The sequence below is a fragment of the Phaethon aethereus genome, assembly GCF_964289735.1.
Source record: "Phaethon aethereus genome assembly, chromosome: 2".
In the NCBI taxonomy this organism is placed as follows: domain Eukaryota; kingdom Metazoa; phylum Chordata; class Aves; order Phaethontiformes; family Phaethontidae; genus Phaethon; species Phaethon aethereus.
In genome coordinates, this window is record NC_138582.1 from 115331286 (window position 1) to 115354825 (window position 23540).

Genomic DNA, 23540 nt, shown 5'->3' on the forward strand with positions numbered 1-23540 from the left:
CCATCTTTCAAAAAGAGAAACTAAACTTACTCAGCACCCATAGTTAAAACATGTCTGATCCTGTTGAAGTCAAGGGACTTAAATGAATGCAACTGATGACAATTAAGCGCTATGTTTTAGCCAAGTAGAAAGCTGGCTTGCAGGCAGCACTTATGGAAACCAGAAGCAGCAACCTTGCTTCCATATTTCTGTGGTTCATCTCCTTACAAAGATTAAGAAAACAGCCAAAATACACATTTCATGTACTTAATAGACATAGTAAACCCCACTCAGAACTCCTAATATTTTCTTCATTTGCAGTAACAGAGCAAAAAAGAGAAAAGTCTGGTTGCTACATCTCTGAAGTATCCAAGTGCAGCAATGCCATCAGGATCCTACTATAATGGCAGGCTGAAGCCAAGCGGGTAGACAGCTTCTCTATGAAATCAGTGTATCTACTGACAGGGTGGAATCTAGCAATTCTGCTACCCCGGCTTTTCAATTTAAGATATGAAAGCCCAGTCCTGCAAACATTTCCTGGAAAGTACTGAGGGCAAATATAATGTAAGCAGCATTACATGGGCCAATAGCTCTTCATAATAGGCCTCTGAAAATGAAAATTTGATTTAGAGTCCTCTACCTGTACTGTATCAAATTAATCAGGTGATGTAATCATATTATTCCAATGGATTAGATCTCTTTGCTACAGTGGTCTTAGGGAGCTCTGGTATTACAGTTCATATTGGCACCCAAAGCAAAAAAACCCCAAACTTATTACACCATAATTGTGAATTCAGTAATTAAATTAATAACAAATATGTAATATAAAGTATTGTTAAATATATAATTTTGTTACTGTAAGAACTCCTAGGCTATTGGGAATTAAGGCCATGCCATATGTCATTTAAAAGATCATTTCCCTAAATTTGCCATAGGATGTTGGATTTGACCTATAGCTTAATGTCTCCAGGGATTACTGATCACCATGTATTTAGCTAGACAGATGGACATTTACAAGCCCTGAATTTCTGTAACAGAAGCAGTGTATAATTACAAAGATTGCACATACAAACAGTCTGGTAAGTCATCCAGCCTTATATTTGCAGGAGTGAATTTTGGGTGTCTCACTTGTGATTCTTTGAAAGGGGCAATTTTCAAAGGGCAGATTCTTAACATATGATGGAAATCTGGCTCCTTAACCAGAACCAGATCATTCAGAAATGGAGTATCCCTAATTACTATTCACTTATGCTCCCAATTGTGAAGAAATATACCTTTCAGTTCGTGTTTAGTTGCTATAATGCTATTAATTGCAGGGAATGTAATTTAATTTCTGGAATATAGTTTAGTTATACCGAATAGTCCTGTTTTGTAGACAGATAGCTTCAGAAGCATGCTTTAGGCAATATGGGTTTATGCTGAATATTGTAAAAATGGGTGTCATATTACACACTTATTATCAGTATTTGTCTATATGGTGGTGAGTTGTGATTATAAACCAAGGAACATTTGTAAAAACAATTAATAAAAACACAGCCCTTATTTAAATGAGCTAGGCAAACAGACAGATTCTGTAATTTTACCTAACAATAGGGAAGATTCTGCCTTTCTCTTCTCTTCCTCTGCAACCTGTGGAATTATTGGACTTTACATTATGTGTGGAATAAACAAGACTTAGCATGAGGGATTCTATAGTTTCACTTTGTGATATCTTCACAGTAGCATCCTTTTGAACATACAATGAATGGCCATGCTTTGCTTATGTTTTCTGTGGAGAACATGTAAAGGGAAAACCATCAAAAAACTAGTCTGGGTTTATATCCAGCTCTTACAACGAACATCTTTGGTGCCAATTGCTTCGTGTGAGTGGCAATTGTGAACCATTTCTGGAGCACAGATAGAAACAAGCAGGCTTCTAGGTTGGAGCTGATCTGACTATGAGTTATAGGTATTATAACCAACTTTTCTTCCAAACCAATACTCCATCCCTCCAGAAATCTTAATAGGCTTTTGAGAGCCTCCATTTAAAGCTGGCTGCATAAAATGATTCTTTGATGAAAAGGGATTGAAACAAGGGTTAAAGTAGACATTGAAAGGTTATTGTAGAGGGCACATTGTTCATACAATCCTCCTTTAATATGTGTGGTGTGCACCTGCGATAAGATGATTCATTAGATAAGGCCTCACTTTGACAAGCTCCATCGTTCAACCCCCGGGGTAGTGATGGAACAATTCTGCACCCACCCAGTAAATATAACAAGGTCAGCATTTTTTTTTCCTGGGACTTGGATGGTGATAGTGAAGCTCAGGATGCATCTTTGTTTATATGTTATGTTAACAAAAAAAAAGGGGCCTCCTATAAACTGTTGTTTTTTATTTTTTAATGGGCCAAAATAAAAAATGCCACCCTGTTCCAATTAAACAACACGGTGAAAGGCAATTACCAGGAAAAAACTCTTAATCGTTTTTTTCAACCCCTAGTAAACAGTAAGAGTAGAAACTAAACTTTAGATTCACATATCATCCAAGCTGCATCGTTTCAATACATGTTCACCAGGGCCTAACATCCACATATGCGCTGTGGATATCACTTACAGCCAATTTGTAGCATTTAGAATAATGACATGCAAATTACTCAGTTACCAGGTCCAGTCATAAGCTATATTGACAGATTTGTTGCAGTGACTTTACGTGAAACTACTAGCTGTGTTAATTTTAGTCATAGCAAATGCGATAAAGAATGACAGCGGCCCCAATCTGAAAGCTAGTTAAGCATCCTGCATCAATGGCATTATTTTTTTATGTATATATGGATTCAGATGCATCATATGAAGACTGAAACCAAAACAGTTTGCAACAAATAAACAACTTCCAAATTCAGATAACGCACAATCTCTTAGACACACCATAAATATTGTTCAAGTTTCTGTTTGGAAAATTTTCTTTAAAGCAAAAGTGTCTCCCAAATCTGCATTACAGACTGGCAGATTCATTGAAAATTGCTTAACTTGGTTAATCAGCAAATGAGTAAGCCACACAGTTAAATCCATCCCAGATACTTCATTACAACTTACATTGTGTTGCTGTACTTAAAACATTTAATACCTTTTAGAAATTAAATAATACAGAAATATTACAATTTGCAAAAAAGTGTAGTCTTAATAGTACAGTAGCACTTTAATAATAGTTGTCTGTTATTAGGCATATATAAGTGGAAGATGTTTTTTAAGAATCACAGGGTTGCTGGACTTGTAAAATACTGTATTATTGTGCTATTTTGATCTTTTCAAAATTGAATTAAAATAAAACAAAACAAACCTTAAGGTTTTTCTGGTTTGAAAACACTTTCTAACAGCTCTTAACTTCTTCCCAGTTCTCAGATTTTCTATTTCTTACCTTGTCTGGCAAATCAATATTTATTTATCTTCAGTATGTGCACTTCTAAATTGCTGTCATGCAAGCGGAACTCTTTTTTGTCCCAAGATCAGCCCGCCATCAGAATTCACTGTTTGCTCCATCATCTACTCACCTGTCCTTGCGCATTAGTGACAAGTTGCCCTGTGACCCCCTGAAGACTCGAGAGGGCATTGCCAAAGGCCTGGGAGCTTGCTATTGAGCCCATGGCTGCTGCTGCTGCAGCCGCTGCTGCTTGACTTGCTAGTGGATTATTAACCAGCTGAAAAAAGAAAGAAAAGATCATGGTAAAACCCCCAATAAACACAGAAACACAGATTGCTAACTGGATAACATAAAAGTGATTGTGCTAGCGTGAGTAAAAAACTGTCTACTCCAAGAGCTTGAGAAGTTTTGAGAGGTTCTTACTTCTGAGGCTTTGGTGTTTTTGACATTGAACGGTTTTTAAAAAGCCAGAGGAAATTCCATGTTAGTATTAAAGAATAAAACTCTCTTTTTTTACTCTTTATTGTCTTTTTTTTGTTGTTGTTATGCTTGATGTGTTTCCTTAGGTTCAATGTGCTAATGCCACAGGTGTAACAGCCTAATCCTGCTGCAGACAGCAATCAGTGAAAGATTAGCATTTGGTTTGAATGGGAGTGGGATATTTACTTGGGGATATTCAGAACAGAGCCTATTTTACTAATGACCCCAGAAATGAGAAAAACCTGCAGATCCTTTAATTTATATCACTAAAGAATTGGTCTCAACATCTAGATAAATCACAAATGACTCAACCCTGTGATTAAGTTCAGTGGAAATCAACTAAAAATTCAAAATTCATTTGCAAAATATGATACTAAACATCTTACTGCTTCTCAACTGTGAATGATTAATGGCAGGACTCATAAATTTTCAGGAAGTGAGTTGTACTGCCCACTTCAGTCATTTCTATCTGGGTGCTCCACATAAAGCATTGAGCACCGTCAATGGCTTTCACCTTGGGAGACTATGGGAATCCTACGGAGGAATGCTCCTATCAACACTTGGGTTTATCAAACTTACAAAATGTGTGTTCCTCTGTCAGAATCAAATGTCCTCCGGGAGATGGCTTGTTCAGTGGATTATTGTGAAGTTTATATTTTGTCATCCTTTTCTGAGAATGGACAAACTATGAACCAAGCACACAGGAATGACAATAAAAAAAAAAGTAAAAATGCTGGGACAGCTGTCCTGAGAACAACCAAGCAAACAGAGTTCAACAGGCTGAAAATGTATTTTAGAGTAGGTTTGCCCCCTAAGAATCACTGCATTTTAGCAGAGCTTTCAAAATGCACATTAGCATGGGAAAGTAAGGGTAAAGCCAAAAGTTTGAAGGAGAAAAAAGTCTGGGTACAGAAAAGATATTTTTTTTTTAGACTGAGTTGAAAATGATGAAGCTAACTCAGAAAAGCTTAATATTTGAGCTGAAATTAGTAGGAGTTCTAAGTCGTTGAATGACAAGTGAATTTTATCAATCAAATGTAGAAATGGAGAGTCACAGACACCAGTAAGGGATGTACTCCACAGACAGGCCCTGCTTCAAAAATAGGTTATAAAAAATTAATCAGTGATTAGTAGATGTTTTAAGCATGTTACAGATATGAGTAGTGTGTATGTTATAGATGTTTAGAAGACCATCAGTAGAAGATGTCAGATATGGTTATAATCTATGCTTATAAGAAACCTACTTGTCTGTTGGACATTGTGAAATCTACAACAATTGATTGGTCATACATTAAAGCATCTATTAATAATTCATTAGCCCTTCATGAAGTATTTATAAATGGAACCTTGATATAAAGCGTTGCCTAAAGGGGTGCCTTGGGCACATCCAATCCCTCTAGAAATTGTAAAGTAAATAACTAAATAAAGATTAGTAGCAATGCTGGACAGAAAAGATGACATTGTTGGAGGAAATATTTTGATTTGGAAAAAATTGTTATATGAATCTCCAAAGCCAGTCTGCAGCATCCCATGGCAAGAAAATCAAGCAAGAATAAAACACAAAGGGGGAAACTGCAATGGCTGCTTGATTAGCAGTCCTGATAAGCTGTGAAGAGAGCTGAGACACGCACAATGACCAAGGCAAAGCTCGGTCCCTGAATGCACAGTGCAAGCAATTCCACTGACTCCACCAGGTGTGACCCCAAATGTGGTTGCATGCACTCCTCAGTGACTTGGGTGGTGGTGCTTGAGCACAGCAGTGTAATGTCGGATAACAGTATAGATAAACTTGTCTGTTTTCTGCTCAAAAGAGTGACATTTCTTTATTGTCCACATCAGAAGCTGGTAAACTCTCTTTCTCCACAGCACTTCATGGGCAGCGGCTGGGACTTGGAATAATTCCCTTGTAGCTGTAAATACTTGAAGAAGAAAGGGGCAGTAGCAAAAGTGTAAGACTTTCAGAAAAGGCCTTCTACAGTCTTATTAGGAACCCACGAATTACTGCACTTATGATCCTATAGCATCTGACTGTAGGTATAAATGATAATCTTTGCACAGTTACCTGACATCAGCTAATAAACTACACTAGCTGCTATAGCTTATTGGCTTCAGCTGCATATAGGAACAGTTACTTGGGGAGCATAGGTAGGCTTTTGAATCTGGAAACTACAAAGGGTTAAAACTTTCTAAAAATCAGACTATCATCTCCTAGAATCTCCTTTCCTTTTTTCTTGCTCCAGTTTTCAAAAACCGTACATTTTCAAATACAACAATAAAATTTAATTACAACAAACCCTGGAGACACTCAGGATTGCTTTTAGTTGCATCACAAAGATAAGCTACTTATTAAAAATGATGGCAGAGGCTATGATATGCATAGGTACTCTGGGAAGTACCATGTTCCAGGAAAAATCACAGTGAATTGGCCAACTTGCAGGGTAAGAGATTTCCAAGTGCATATAAAAACATCCCTATCTGTTCATAAGTCTGATTAAAAATGAGAAGATGCATTTTTCTTTGAGCGCTTTGGGAAGCTGTTGACTGCAAGTTACGCTGTTAAAGTGATGCCTTTTATATTGTGTGCAAATCGGGGATGGAGAAATATACCTCATTTCATTAAGTCTGGACACCAAGGTACCTCCTAACACATTATCTCTTGCTTTTATTTTAAAAATAAAATCTCTGACTTAAGAGGTTTATGCCATTTCTCAGTGCAGGTTGGATCCCTGAGAACGCTTATTGGAAATATTAGAAATATATTATGAAAGGTCCAACAAAGGGCTCTTCCCATTTTGTTTCTGTATTTAAATAATGATTTAATTTGGAAGGCTGAGACATTTGGAGCTGTCAATTCCAGTGCCCAAATTTCTGCTCCCACGCAAAACACCAGCCATAACAGCAGGTAATAGCAATCTTAGTCTAAAGTGACAGGCCAGCCCTCTCAAGGATGCCTCCGCTAATGACATGATCATATGGGGAAGCAAACTTTATGAGGAAGAATCTTGTAATAACTGAGTAGCTTCAGTACATTTTTCTGACTTCCCAAAGCTGAACTTTTAAAGGAAAAGTGTATGAAAGTTGTTCTGCTCTAACTCACTGTAAAGCAGGAGCCATCCCACTGCAGCAAACAGAACTCACACAAATAAAACTAACCTGTAAAAATGATGGGGGATGAAAGAGGCACTACTTACAAGATCCTGGAACTGTGACATGTGAAGTGAGAGATCCTAGGGTTAAGAAATAGTCTTCAAAAAGAACAATTTCAAAAAAAATTTGGTAGTGTCCATGCTGCAAACAGCTTGCTTGAGAGCCATAAATACTTTTTATACTGGAAGAATACCCTCTTCCTCTCTTTTTTCCAAAGCTAACTTAGTATGTCAGTGAACTTTCTGTGTGAAACTGATCAAGCATTCATGTATTTTTGAATACAAGATTGGATTTGATAGCCTATGCAGCAATTTTACTTTTCTCTATAAAGGGCATATCCCACTGAATTTTCATTCCCCTGGTCTGGAAATCAAAGAGCCAGTTTTACTTATTACAATATCACTCATTCAAAAAATATAAAGGAAAAACCAAATGGTTTGACCGATAAAAAGACAAGACATTTCAGGAGGCCAGAGCACCACATGAAAAAATGGGCCTGTAACCTGAAAGGTAAGGTCACTTTATATAGTGCCAGTATAAGAATAAAGTTAGATCTTGTGTCTTTTCTACAGGACTTGTGGGAGAGGCTAGAGTGAAGATACGCTGTCTGAATGCAGCAATGGAGAATGGAGGGACATATTGTGGGAGTAACAGCAGGCATAACTTCATTTTACAAAATCGTATCGGTGTTTTTCAGGAAGGCTGTTAAAAAAATCACATTTCTGGATATCTCCTAGTAATTAAATTAGTGTAGAAAAGCAGTGTATTTGATTAGGGACCAACAGATTCTCAGTCTCTTATGTTCTCAGACAACCCTTTCTTTAGGGAATGTCACACTACTAGATCAGCTACTGATAAGCTACTGAGAGTGTTTGCCTAAACCAATGCTTTTCAAGGCAAAACAGAAAAATCCTTTGATTTAAATAACTCTAAAAGTTGAGAAGAATTCAGCAATGGCTCTCAATCAGAAACACATGATATTTTTCTTTTCTATTCAGCCTATGTGAAAAATTATCATAGAAATGAAATTTTTATTAGCATGGCATTAGCTTTTGTAGGAATTTTTAACCGAGAATCTATGCAAATTTTATCTGTGTTTAGTTTATGAGAAAATTACATGTTAAAATCTAATGGGTTTTATTCCCATTTTTTCACAGTGGCTGGTGAGACATAGTTTTGGTAGTAGTCACTTGGCCTTAAGGGTAAAAGACTGTTTCAAACTGAGCACGGGCTTCTGAGGATATTCTGGTACCTTCTTTGTTACTGTGACCAGCGTTACCATCTGCACTGGGTGTAGACAGCAAGGTTTTGGTAGCAGGGGAGCTGCAGAGAAGGAGGGGAAGAAAACAGAGTGAGCACAACAGAGGGAACACCAAGGTCAGAGAAAGGAGGAGGAGGTGCTCCACAGCGGAGCAGGTACCCCCACTGTAGCCCTTGGAGGACACCACACTGGAGCAGGTGGATATTTCCTGATGAGAACTGTGATCTGTGGAGATCACGCAAGAGCAGGGGAGGAGTGTGAAGAGGAAGGACCAGCAGAGAGAACTGTTACGCACTGACCACAGCCCCCACATTCCCTGCACCAGTGGGGGTATGAAGAGGAGTCAGGAATGAAGGAGTGAAGTTAAGTCTGGGAGAGGGGGAAGGAAAGTTGTTTTAATGTTTGTGTCTCTGTTTCTCACGACCTGAATCTATTTTAATTGTCAATAAATTAAAGTTGAATCTGTTTTGCCCACAACAGTGTTTGATAAACAGTCTCTCTATCTTGACCCCTGAGCTTTCTCATCCTATTTTCGCCTCCATCCCACTGAGGCAGTGAGCGAGTGGCTGGGTGGACATTTGGCTGTTAGCCAAAGCTAACCCACCAGACCATCCCATTACAATAGCTGTAGACTATATCTAACAACAATAATATGCAAGTGTCTTCAATGCCTTGAAGACATAGAAACAGAGTATTCCAACCCGGATACCCTACGCTTGGTTTCTAAACATGAATGAACTGATGCAGAAGTACAGTTTCCCTGGAAGTCCCTAGTGGCTCTTTTGGCACATACTTTACATAGTATTAATGCTGATATTCCTAATTGTCTTCAATATGCATATATACCTTATACCAGTTGATAGCTCCCTGGACATACATTGAACCTCAAAATCCCTGAAGGAATTTTAGAAAAAACACTGGAAAGACTGCTTCAACTGAATCCTGGGAAAGCACCTAGATACCACAGCGATGAGTGCCAAATAAATGTTTGTAATAATTGACAATAAGAAGACCACTTAGCATTTATATAGAATTTTGCAGCCAAATTTTTCAACTGTGGGTGCCTGAGCTCTGCTCATTTAATTTATTTTTAGGGTCCTAAACAAAAATAAGTCAAATTTTCAAGAAACCTGTGAACATGTAGATCCCAAGAAAGCCAAGAGAGAACACACAGGCAACATAAACCAAAATAAGTTAATTTTATCCAAAAAGATACTAAGATCAAACAATTTGGAAACACTGTATGTTTCAGAGCTCAGTCAGAGACTTTTTTTTTATTTTGACCCTCCCCTCCTTCTTTTTACTTTATGTAATAGGATAATTACAACATTTAACTTTTATAAATGAACAACAGGGTAAAATGTCTAATAAAATGCCTGTCATAGAGCCTAATCATGCATAACTCTGAAAACATGCCCCAGCAGGCAAATGTTTGAAGCAAATCCCAAATTATAGAAAAAAAAAATCTGTCAACATTTGTTTTTTGTACAGTGCTGGGATATGATTAACCTATAAACTATGCAGTTACAATATCCAGACCCATCCCATAATGTCTGTTTATTTCAAAATTGCACAGGTCTATATTTGCAAATGGTTGTAGATGGTAAAGAGTTCCAAACAGGCTGCTTAGACAGACATTTTAGTATATGCACATATATCAGATATTTATGTGCAGAATACAGTGTAGAGACAAGGATATTGGAATATCTGAAAGCACTGACTTGCCAGGGACACTTAAAATATCTGGTTCTCACAGATACTTAATCTGCTCATTATATACATTTATTGTGGCTGAGCTATTTGCTGTCTAAATCTATGCTGCATTTTCTATCAGGAATAAGTACTGATAGTGGTATCACTGATGCGACATGACTTGATTCAATGCAAAGCGACGCGACCTGAGGTGATGGGAAGTACACAGTGCTCATGTACGCCTTGATATGACATGGGTAGAGGAGGATGCACAAAATTCCTCACAATATCTCTGTAAACAAGGTGCTGCTGGTCAAACTGGAACCAGTCTAAGAAACTATGATAACAATTTACAAAATAAAAAAGGCGTATTTTTAATAGAGTCATGGCAAAGCAAATAAGGAGCAGACATAATTCCCAGATTTCTAGGACCAAACTACTGGAGACAGGAATAATGAAGAACACTTCAGGGCACAAGCAAGGAGTGAGTGGAAAGCATCCTAGCCTTTTCTGCTCTATTAGTGACAGAGAGAAAAGAGAAGAAAGGAAACTAGAGGAAAGGGATCCTACTTGGGTCTAATCCCACAAGATAAATTAAATCGAAGGTGTCAGCATGTCTAAGGATGGGTCTTCTATGTTTAACAAAAAGAAGAGCAAATATATTTAAATATATTAAATATATTTAAATATAAATAACTACAGGGAGTAGCTGATTGACTCCTTTAGCAGCAGGTCAGTACTTATGGACTACTCACAGACTCTAGTCCTGTGGGTTCCTGGCTGTCAACGTTTATAACTTACAAGTAGGAAATGTCCCAGATCTGTATAAGCTGGCACACATTGTTTCAGATTTTAATGAAACAGAGCCATTTTGGTTTAGTCTGGTTAGTTAGCTTTATGATTATGCAGTCTTTAAAATATCTACAACTGTGTATTTTATGCATGATATAAACATTCTGTAAACAAACTACCTCATCTGACTTGATGAAATTTTGCATCGCTACTAATCATATTGTATTGGTGCTCATAAAAAAGGAAAGAGTACTGAAAAAATTAACTGAATTCTCTAATTTTCTGAAGTAGTTCCCATGTGTGGAAAGAATGAAAGCAAAGAGCATCTCCTAAACTTTCTGAAAGGTGCTGCAACTCAGCTCATTTCAGGTGGATTAGTTCTTTGGTTCCTGTGTTTGTCTATTTTAGAATGATTTATCTGGCTTAAGAAAGATGCTTTCCCCACAAGAAAAATGGCTACTTCAGGGCTCCCTTGCTGCTAAAAAAATGAACTCTTATCAAAAGGAAATTGCCATCTGTCTTCTCGGATAAGAGCCCAGTACTTGGGTCTCAGTGATCTAGCCTCTGTAGAAAGTGTGTCAACCATGAGACATACCAAATTAATCTCCCTAATATAAAACATTTATTTGCCTTTAATTTGAATGTGTGAATGGCACGTGCACATGTAAATATGACAATTTGCATATATAAATGTTAAAAATGCAATGTGAGGTCACACCATGATAATATGATGCTTCATGTTGGTATTTGAGAAGGTATTTCTGAAACAGTCTTGCTTTACAGCACAGTACGCAATCTTAGTATAGAAGCCTGGAGCTGTTTATTTGAATATTCCTTAAAAATTGGACTTTTAGGTACAGACCTTCTCTTTTGCCCTTACAAGAATAAATCCTACTTAATACTTAGGGACACATTGCTGATTGAGAACATCTATAAGGCTTCTTTAAAAATTCTAAGCCAGGTGCTCTGCAAAGAGCTTCATTTTTGAAGCTGGAAATACATCTGTATACTTTATTTGTCATGTAATAGCATCACCAAATAGGTCTGCTTCCATGCAAGCTAAGTGCTTACACTGAAGTCTTATTGACGTGAACGTGAAGAAGATCAGATCTAAAACTGGAACTACATGGAATATTTTTCTTTTCACTGCTTTCAGCTCCAAACTTGACCTTGCTAGGTGCACCCATCTGATACAAAGTTGAAGAACGATACAGGTAACTCCTGAGTGCAGTGGAAAGATTGCTGGCAAAGGTACAGGTCAGTCCAAAATCCACATCTGGTTCTGAATCCAGTTATCTAGAAAGCTGGAAGGACTTAATCCTCTGTGGTTATGTCAGTTTACCACAAAGTCAAAATGACATAAACACCATAATTGATACTGCACGTTTGAGAAGTTGTCTCTCTATTTTCCAGGTTTCATGGAGAATATATGACATATCAAATCAGTTGACACTGATTTTTAATTAGACTTTTGAGTTTTGCTGAAATGTCCATATACAAAGTGAGATTTGAGAAGTGTGAACAAAGTTGAAGGAAGCATTTAGTTTGAAAACCTTGAAGTCAAAAGCACATCTCTAATAATATAAATGTAAGGGGTGCGTGGTAGCCACTAAAACAAGAAACTTGAGTGAAAGTCAGTGTGAGGGGAGAGGGCATGCAAAAAAGGATGCTGGGGGTCTCTAAGGATACTGTTAACATTTCTTTGGGGCACTATTTTATTACTTTAGTACAGTCCCGAGTGCCCAGTGATGGACTGAGAATGTGACTTTGTTCAACTCTTTGCTGTCTGTGTGTCAATGAGGAGGTTACAGCTGCTACTCCTTTTCTAAAGATAGAGCAATGAACACTTACAGCCTGTGCTCCCCCTCCTTCCACCAGCACTATGTGAGCATATTGCATCTCAGATGGTAGCGACCTCCTGCCACATTCACCTTTGGAAGGCTTAATTTGACTGTAAATGTATAAGAAGCCACTAGCTAACACAGGACTGACTACAGCACTTTAAAGCCACTGTTTATACATACACACACCCGCTAGCCTCTTTTTCACCAGCAGTCCCGCTCTGTACATCAAACTACATACATACTGGTAACAACTGTGTATTTAACACGTCAAAAATTGTGCCCTCAATGCAGCTCCTACAGAAGAGGAAAGGCAGAAGGGTTAATAGGGTAATGCAGCCACACATGTAACATTTCCACAGAGAACCCTCTCTCCTCCCAGGCACTTCCATCTCATTTTGTGTCAGCAAGAGACCTGCTCCCAAAACCAAGCTGCAAGTCCTGCCCCAGAAGCAGCACTGCCGGAGCATGCTTACGCGTGCTGCGTGGGGCTGGGCTGTGTGCAGCATCAGCTACATGCTTCCATGTTTAATTTTGTTAATGTTCTTCTGAGAGATGTACAGAGTATTTACCAGTTACTTTAAATTTACTGATTTCCTTGAAAGCTTTCCCCCCCCCCCCATAATCCAGCCACGTCCCACTTTTCCTGTGACTTGGGGGGGTGGGTATAATTTTTTTTTGCCATGATAGACTCTCCTTCTGCTTTTACCTATTTGATTCCTTTTCTCTGATCTCTTCTCTCCAGTCTCAGCCACTTTGCTCGTGTCACTCTGGATCTGGTCACAATAGGTTTTCCATATGGGAGTTCACACAGAGCTGCAAAAGCAGCAGTAAATCTACTGTGTCTGTAATGCTGCCATATTAATTCCTAATCAATTTCAAAGCTGCATTTGAAACTCATATATTTCACCTCAGCAAAATCAAAATAACGTCAAGTTGCCAACAGCAAATGAAACTTAGAAATATAATTAAAAACATATAGGCTAGGAATGTATTGTTTCTGAGGTCTTTGCAATTGCCACTGTGCCAGGCACTATAAATTGATGGCAAGAGGGTATATGAAACTGAGATCCTCTTATAACAAAAGCATAGCTCCATATTGCTTGAGGTAACAGAAGAACTGCTGTTATCTGAATGTGAGTGATGACTGCAAGTATAAACTGAAGAATTTTTTTTGCTGCAAGGATCAATTCCAAATTGGTTAAAATCTGAGGCTGAGATCCTGCAAAGACTGCTTTAAGTTAGCCTGTATGCAAGTCCTAATGCAGTCCTGGGTAAACTCGAGAGAGTTTGTGTTGGTCTGTTCTTGTGACTGTGATTTTTCTACTTACAGATAAAGATGGGGTGTGACTTATACATGTCCTTACATAAAATCACATGCAAATATTAATTTACCCCGTGCTGCTGTTACTATATTTCAAACAAAAGTCATGGCAAGGTTTAGCTCCTATCATCCTGTTGTTTTTTGTTTTTTATTTTGTGGAGGCAAATGTCAGAAATAACGCCTATGTTATTATTCAGTATCTGGCTGAATGCATAGCCTGTGGGAAGTCTAATTATCATTTACAATAAATAATTTCCTCCATATTTATTATCAATGGAAATCTACTGATAGACATTCAGCCAAGGAATTCTGCTATATGGGCAAAAATATGTACTATCTTTTTCAAGAGCAGCTCAGCTTACAACCTGAATGTCTGTAGGTTTTTCATTAAATTCATTATCGCCTTATTGTACCTAGACTCTTGTTTTTCTATAAGGCACTGTCAATAGACAGACAGATGAATTTCTTCATGTTCTAAGTATTTTCTACTTTTATCTGTTGACCAGATTCACAAAATATTTATGGGCCCTGTAGCAATTCTTGTGCTTTAGAAAACAAGGGATTTTTTTTTTGTGCTAAAAATAACATAAAGTTCCACGTTCTTGGTCTGATTCTGATTTCTCTCCACCAGGATATAAACCTGGTGTAATTTTAATGAGGTCAGCAGAGTTGCAACTGGTTAAAACAGAGGTAACTACTGTCAGCCCCTTCAATTTCTTATAGGCTTCAAATCTGCAGTAAGGGGGAAATGATACACTCATTTGAAATATGAAAATTAGCTAATTACACTGATGTTTTATTTAAATCAAATAGTCTCACCAAAAGCCTGATTTTTTTTTTTTTGCATTTATTCCACTGTAGACGCTATCCACTGAAGTCAAAAGTCAAAACATTTACACCTACAACTGTGAAACGAACGGCTTTTTCTGTTTGCAGACTGAAAAATTCCCTCGAAACAACCTACTCGCCCCCTCCTCCCCTCCCCCCCAAACAATAACAAAACACAGTCCAGGCAGACCTGGAGTGGTAAAAAAAATGGAAAAGAAATAAATTTTAGGCCATATGAAACATTTAGTACAGACCAAAATGATTTCTTGAAAGGAAATGTAAAATGGATCACCCTCACAGATGGGTGTTTTATAAATGGAGTGGAAATACTTCATTTCCAAGAAATCATTCTTATGTGCCTTCTCCTAATCTTACCCATTTTGGGGTGGGAGGAAGATATATATGTTCCTAAGTATTTGCCACAATATACCTTTGAAAAGGGTGCAGTCTGCAGACCTCTTTGCAGCCACTGGTACTGGTGGGTGCTACTGGTAATTCTGTCGGTTAAAGGAGTAAGCCAAGGGTCAAAAATGTTTTTGCAGGCACCCCAACAACAACAACGCTGTTGTTCTAATGCACCTCCAGCAAGGAAGAAACTGGGATAAATCCAGCCCAAGTGCAATTAAGGCAGAACTCTTTCACGATGCCTATCACATTTGTATTACTTGTACATGCAATAAGAACAAAAACTCCCTATAAAGTATGTACTATTTGCCATCCAAACTTAAAGTTGAAGGTAACCCCTTGAAAAGAAAAATTTCACAGAGGGCACTTGCATAGTTTCTTACCATTCCAGGAGAAAACAGATGAACAGAAAAGGTACAGCCTAGTTTTAAGTACGTATTAACTGAACACAGAACGAGGGTGCAGTCATTCTGTACTGGACTGTTTCCTCTTTCAGCAACGGCAATCAGCAGGCAGGTAACAATCCTCCTAGTTTTACCTCAAAGAGACAAACAAGGATTCTGACTTGCAGAAGATCTGGTGAACCTCAGTCAGCTAGAAGAGGCAAACAAAATTAACAGCCTATTCTAAACCAGAATTTGTTACTTTTCCGTGGGTCCAAGAGCCAGTTTTTCGGTTGTACCCACAAGAGAGCAAGAGTGTTCTGAGGGGGAATTTCCTTTCTCTCTCCTGAAGACCATGAGCTGGCTGAGCACTGCAGGTTGCTAAGGCATCTGAACCAAGATCTGCAGGGAGCGAGGGACAAGGGTCCATTTGGCAAGTACGCTGTAACTCAAGGGCTCCCTGACATTTCCACTGGTGAATACCACAGTAGGGGATATCAGAAGGCTTCCTCTCCCCACTGGTCTGACAGACCTAATTTAAGGCAGATTTACCTGATATACTGTTAGAAGTCAAAAATATTTCCTTTGATTCCAAGAAAATTACACTGCTTATTTAAATGAATGTCAGTGAAATCAGACCTCTTCTCTTTGCTCCTAACTAATACTCATCCAAAAACAGTGTGCCTCTGAAGAACCATCAGTGCAACAGGTGGAGTCCCACCAAAGGTCAGCATAACTGCACCAGCGCAGAGCAAGGCAGAATTTAGCACACTGATGCTGGCTTGTGAAAAATAAATTAGAAACTTTATGGATATTAAAAACAATGCTAAACCAGGGTGTTTTATACAGTAATTATAAAGTTATTTATCAGTAATTCAATACTGAGGGTGAAAATATCTTTTTTATTGTTGCCTGTGATGGTAATAATTCTCTCTGGCATCTGTAAAAGGAACAATAGCTTTTCATTGATTTTGCTTAAAAGGAAAGTTCAGGGTTAGAAAATTAGTATTTCATGTGGAAACATGAAAAACTTTCCAAAGTATATATGATGGAAATAGTAATAATTATGCTTGAGGAGGAAGGAAATCTTGTGATTAGGGTCCCTGGGCAGAGATCTAGAAATCTCACTAGGGGTCCAATTCTCATATTTTCATTTCTTTAATTTTCTGTCTGAAAATGAGAATAATAAAACTCCCTTTCTTTTATCCTGATTGTTTGTTTGTTTTCTCTTTAGATAATATACCTGAAAGTCCATTAGGGCTGGATTACATATGCACATGCACCAAAGTAAGGCAAGATGCAAATTAAAACCAATCTTCTCATTTCAGGGTAAATCTGCATGTGGAATATTTTTTCCTGTTTGCTGCACAGTACCTAGTGATTATGTATTTATGTAGTATTTATGTGAAGTTGGGCCCTTAAGCCACTGCCATAATATATATGCAGGTAATATTAATGGAGGCCAAGAAATTCTTCTGAGGTACAGAAATGAATGAACATCTAAGCAAACCTGCTCACAAAATGTAGGTTTTTAACTAAGAAGCACATAAATGGTAAAAATAACTACAAGGGGCTATTTCAAAGTGAAAGCCGACTTTACACAAGGAAATAGTAGATCCAAGAGAGCACAGTATATATGTCTGGATCTGCTGCTGTTTAGAAATTAACTGGTTCAACTTTGTTGGCTTACATTATCAGAACACCCTGCATAAATGAAAGCCTTGTCTTCTTTCTGAAGTTGCGATCTGAACATACACATATTCTTTAGAAAACACTATTTTTGCCATTAATGATCTGGACACTTTTCGTAAGACTTCTCAATTACTCAACTTGCCACTGCAGTGGTGGGGAAACCCCCAATGCATCCTACCATTCCTTCTGGCTTTCTGTTTATTCACACTCTTGTAGTAAATGTCACATATAATACCTTGTTTTTATCAAGTCCTATTTTAAAATGAATTACAGTAACTCAGAATACTTCTTTGAGCTCTACACAAATCACACTCTTACTATGCAGAAAAGATGACTCACTTGTATAAATGACCCTCATCGTATAGCTGTTAAAGATAATAAAATCTGGGGGAAAAATTGTATGTCAATTGTATATGTCTCAAGCCACGAGAGCCACAGAGTACTAAAGGCCCCTTATTTAGGATTGGCGCTAACTGGCCTCCAGCTTGGTGGGCAGAGAGGAGTAGCCATGGATGCAAGGCCTTATCTACTCAGCTGTACAAGTGGCTGTTGTGGAAAAGAAGAACTGATGATATGGTGGGCAGCACTAGGTAGCTCTTGTTCTGCCTCTCATCTGTCACTGCTGGGACACGGGTGGTTTTGCCTCCAGTTAGAGCTACCCTAGTGACAGCCAGCTCCCCACTTCACCAGCAGTGTCTTGGGGACAGGCTCCTGTCCCAGGAAGGATGGTCCTAACTGGCCTAATTTTTTTTCTCATTTGGGGGTTGGGGTTTTTTGTGTGACTGCTGGGAAGATATTTTTTCAAATGTTAGCAATCCTATGCCTCTTCAGGGTACTCTTACTACCCAAGATCTACTTTTGCTTCCTTGGCACTACCTCTTCCTTGCTTGGGGAAAGAAGTTGGAGAGTCAGTAGAGACCACGTGCTACTGCATGCTATCCCACGGAGCAGTCTGAGTGCAGGCTGTCTTTGAATCTTCCAAATACATTAATTAGCCAGAACTGAAACTGGAGATGGTGCTTTACTCAAGGGATTTAATGGAGTTAAATCCAGTTGTCAGCTGGTCACAAATGGTGTTCCCCAGGGCTCAGTTTTGGGGCCAGCCTTGTTTAAGGTCATCTTTATTGATGACCTGGATGAGGGGATTGAGTACTCCCTAGGTAAGTTTGCAGATGACACCAAGCTGGGTGGGAGTGTTGATCTGCTGGAGGGTGGGAAGCCTCTGCAGAGGGATCTGGACAGGCTGGATCGATGGGCAGAGGTCAACTGTATGAGGTTTAATAAGGCCAAGGGCCAGGTCCTGCACTTCAGTCACAACAACCCCATGCAACGCTACAGGCTTGGAGAGGAGCGGCTGGAGAGCTGCCTGCCAGAAAAGGACCTGGGGGTGCTGGTTGACAGCCGGCTGAACATGAGCCGGCAGTGTGCCCAGGTGGCCAAGAAGGCCAACAGCATCCTGGTCTGTATCAGAAATACTGTGGCCAGCAGGAGTAGAGAAGTGATCGTGCCCCTGTATGCGGCACTGGTGAGGCCGCACCTCAAATACTGTGTTCAGTTTTGGGCCCCTCACTACAAGAAGGACATTGAGGTGCTGGAGTGTGTCCAGAGAAGGACAATGAAGCTGGTGAGGGGTCTGGAGAACAAGTCTTACGAGGAGCGGCTGAGGGAACCGGGGTTGTTCAGCCTGGAGAAGAGGAGGCTGAGGGGAGACCTTATGGCTCTCTACAACTACCTGAAAGGGGGTTGTGGTGACGTGGGTGTTGGTCTCTTCTCCCAAGTAACTAGCGACAGAATGAGAGGAAATGGCCTCACGTTGCGCCAGGGGAGGCTTAGACTAGATACTAGGAAAAATTTCTTTACCGAGAGAGTGGTCAGGCATTGGAACAGGCTGCCCAGGGAGGTGGTGGAGTCACCATCACTGTAAGCGTTCAAAAAACATGTGGATGTGGCGCTTCAGGACATGGTTTAGTGGGCATGGTGGTGTTGGGATGATGGTTGGACTTGATGATCTTAAAGCTCGTTTCCAACCTTACTGATTCTGTGATTCAACATACGATGTTGTAAGGGCATCTGAAGTTAAGATTCGTCTCACACAGCTGAGATTTATGTCTAGTGCTTACTACCTATTCTTCATAAATGCCCTGGATTGGATATGGGGAAATAAAGGCAATGAGAAAAATGTGTGCAATCAAATTATTCTTGGGCTGCCCTTTACCTCCAAAAGGGAGTAAAGGTTTGGAAAAACATAGTACAGCTGGAGGCCTGTTCTTTGCTTACACTAATGTAAGTAAGATAATAGTCAAGTCCTAACACTATAAATCCAGAAACTTAAAAATAGATGGACAAATAATCAAATTACGGTATTACAGAACAAACATGCAGCAATAAAAAGAAAGGGACTCCACAGCCATACTGCACATGGAATGTATTTGCCAAAGCTGTATCAAAAATGTCCTTGAAGTCAAATTACAAAAGCCAACAGGCATAAAAGGAAAACTGAGAAAAAAGAATATAAAAAAGAAACAAAAAAGCAATCACAGTTGAATAGGTTGCCTTTAGGACTGAGCCCTGGATATCCATGACTCTGAGTGTGTGTGCATGTGTGTTTGTGTATAAGAAACGTGCAAGAGAAAATACGTGAAATGCAGGATTGCTCCATAAACTTTAACGAACAAGTAACAGCCTAGTATAAGCTACCATCTAATACAGTGATACGCTATATTAAAGAAAACCCAAGAAATATGTCATATATACATTTCAGAATGTTCCCATTACCCAAGCAGAAAACAAGTAAAAAAAAGTATATAGAGATTAATCTCACGAAGGATAAAAAAATTACAGGTCTTGAATTATATTTACAGAAGCAAAGCACTGCTGAGCTAATAAAAGAAATAAGTAGTTCTAACATATCAACACAAGAGTGCTGAAACATAAAAAAGTGGAATCACAGGAACGACAATTGAAATAATTATTTTAAATCAGACACATGACATACAACACATCATAAAACCACTAAATCCTAGATTAGGAATAGAAGAGAGAAGACTATAGGTAAATCAGAACACTTATGTATTTCTGTCATCTTTCTGCATCTCATGAAGCCTATACACCACTCCTGCTGAGCAGAAGATCTAGAAGAAGAAATGATTGGCATATATAAGTCACTGCATAAGAAATGAGCTTTTAATCTACATGTGATGATCTTAGAAACATACAGTCTTTTTGACTAGTGTTCTTTTTAGTTTTACAAAATAGTGTCACAACTATTCTGATATACCTTACAGTAGTAGTACAGGAGAAAAAACTTGCAATAATGCTCCTCTCAAGCCCATGTTCTGTCACAAAGCTATAAAAATGGTCTCTGTGGGAACACAGTTACCCCACACTGCAGTCACACCTTGGTCTTTCTGTCTGTTTGGGGAATGCCCCCAACACCTACTTTCGGACACTAAAGTTACAATGCCAGTCACCCTTCATTGACTCTATACTTGGTAAAGGGAGGCAGATGCTCTAGGGGGTAATTCAGAACTTACAAGACAAGGCCCTTTTCTGCACTGTCTTCTGGAGAGGACTCTTCTTCCATTGACCATGGGGGCAACTGAGCATCCATTTAAGCGGCTCAGTTGGATGGCACCTACCAAAGGCACAAACCAAAGGCATGTACCTTGTACCAGGACCTATTGCAAGTGGAGTTTTGCAGTTTTCCCAGTTTTTGGCCACATTGCACACCAAGTCCCGCTACCTGACTTTGGCCATGTCTATGTGTTACTTAGTGATTTAGATTTGAGCAGAGAGAGGTAAGAACCTGTGTTAAGGGACTACTTCTGACCCCTAACTATACAGGACCATATAGTCTAGCTCCCAAATGACACATTTCAGTTAAACGATCATTAAGTTAAATGACAGAGTGACTATCTCTGAATGACATTCAGGGTCTTGCAGCTCTTCTGCCCCTCTACTCCACTCTGGTGAGACCCCGCCTGGAGTACTGTGTCCAGCACAGGAAAGACATGGACCTGTTGGAGAGGTTCCAGAGAATGTCCACAAAAATGATCAGAGGGAAGGAACACCTCTTCCGTGAGGACAGGCTGAGAGAGTTGGGGTTCTTCAGCCTGAAGAAGAGAGGGCTCTGGGAAGACCTTACTGCAGCCTTCCAGTACTTAAAGAAAGTATTATAAGATGGGGACAGACTTTTTAGCAGGACCTGTTGCGACAGGACAAGGGGTACCAGTTTTAAACTAGAAAAGGGTAGATTTAGACTGGCTATAAGGAGGAAATTTTTCACAGTGAGGGTGGTGAAATGCTGGCACAGGTTTCCCAGAGAGGTGGTAGATGCCCCATCCCTGGAAACATTCAAGGTCAGGTTGGACAGGGCTCTGAGCAACCTGCTCTACTTGAAGATGTCCCTGCTTATTGCAGGGGGATTGGACTAGATGACCTTAAAAGGTCCCATCCAACCCAAACTATTCTATGATTCTATCTTCAGGAACCTGTGACTGGTCTCTAACTTCTTATAATGAAAGCGAACTGTAAAGTGCAGCAATGCAGAAATGCTTGCTCAGGCCACAAAAACCATTGACTGTGCTAACATGGTAGTCCCCTGCGCCCTGCTTTTCATTCAGCCTAGTTATCCTGCGTACAGCGTTAACAAAGACAGACCTCTGCACAAGCTTCAGTACCACTGCATGGTTCGGTATTGCACAAGGCAAGCCCAAGAGCCTTACAGAAAATCTGCTGTTGTGCTCAAATTATGCTTCCCTTTAACCACATACTTATTTCCTGTGGACAGTAGAGGTGCAGTCCTGAATGTACTCCATGTTATAAGAAAAGTGTTAGTAATTTTTCCCCTGCTTTTAACAAATGAGTACATAAACCTCCAACGAAATAATTAAAAATTATTCTTTAAGATTGTTCCTTACTGGTTGTTCTTCACTGAGTATCCCTGGTTCGTTGTGATCCTGTTTTCTCCAGCTGTTGTACAATGCAATATTACACTGGAAGGGAACTAGGAGAAGATCCTGACATCCCCCCATATCTTTGCTTTTAAGCTCCACTTACACCTATAAAAAAGTAAAGAAAATATTTCATCTCCTAAAAAGAACAGCTGAATTTATGCCCATTATGGTCATTATTACTAACAATAGGACTCCTGTTGGTGTATTTTCTCATCACAAACTTTTTAAGCAGGGGTCAATAATCTCTCTGGGAGTTCATAAAATGCTCAAAAGCAAAACAGCAAAATTACTCCATATAAATCAGCCTGATGCAGATGAAATCACATTTCATTTCGGGGAGAATACAAAACAATCCTACAATCTTCTGAATGTTGCTTTAATGTAGACTTCTTTCAGGAACTTTAGAAACTAGCATTCAAACAGTAATAGCCCATAAAACATTGTAAACAGCTTATTTTAGATAGAAATCACAACACTTCTAAAATAGGGTTCATGTACTGACCGGCAATCAAATAGGGTGAACCAACTGAGTAACACTGTGGAAGTTTTCCCCTCTGGTTTCAGCTTTTCTTAGAGGATTAAGGTCTGGAAACTCAATTTGTTCTACTATTATATTATCTATAAAAGGTGGTCTCTTGCTAGTTGGCTCACCATCATGCCAAATCCTAGCACTTTAAAATACATCTATTTGATAACTAGAAGTTATCGGGGGTGGTGGTGGGGAAGAAAACAAAATCTACCTGGAGTTAATCAAAGGGGTTTTTTTTCCCCATCATTACTTCCTGAAAAAAAAAAAAAAAAATTCAAATACTCTATATTGTAAAAGGAACTTGCTTTATTGTTGTGTTGTGAAGAATCCATTAATCAAACTGAAAGGTAAAGAAATTGCATTTTTACTTTTGTAATGTTTTAATATGAGATTCTTTTATTAAGAAACATAGCTTAGAACACTATTTCTTAGAGATTGAGCCTTCCTTAGGAACTCAGAAAATCTAGGTCCTAGTTCTGTGCCTGCCACTCTCCCTGAGTGACCTTGGACAAGCTAGTTAATGCCTTACTAACTCATTTCTCCATCTATAAAGTGGAGATAATCGTCATCCCTTTGTCTTGCTTGTCTGCTAAGACAAGAACATCTTTGGGAGGAGGAAATGTTACAGACTATGTGCTCGGACTTCCTATAGCCCAGTGGCCTGTGATCTTAGCCAGTTCTTCTAGATCCTTTCCTCACACCCAGTCCTACTCCCCATCTCCTTTATCAATATCATCTGTGAACTGCTCTGAGATGGTAACAGTGAACAGCCAGCAGGACTGCTGATCACTGTGAGCTGGTTCTAACACTCCAGTAAGGCACAGTGTGATGGA

The 23540-nt window shown here is 39.1% G+C and overlaps 1 protein-coding gene across 1 annotated transcript in view; it reads right to left on the reverse strand.

The window, feature by feature from the left end:
* Positions 1 to 23540, reverse strand: part of POU6F2 (POU class 6 homeobox 2) — a 319101-nt gene that overhangs the window by 54894 nt on the left and 240667 nt on the right. Inside the window, exon 6 of the mRNA XM_082015100.1 lies at positions 3509 to 3655. Within this exon, the coding sequence (XP_081871226.1) occupies positions 3509 to 3655 (147 nt within the window). The remainder of the gene's footprint in view (positions 1 to 3508; positions 3656 to 23540) is intronic.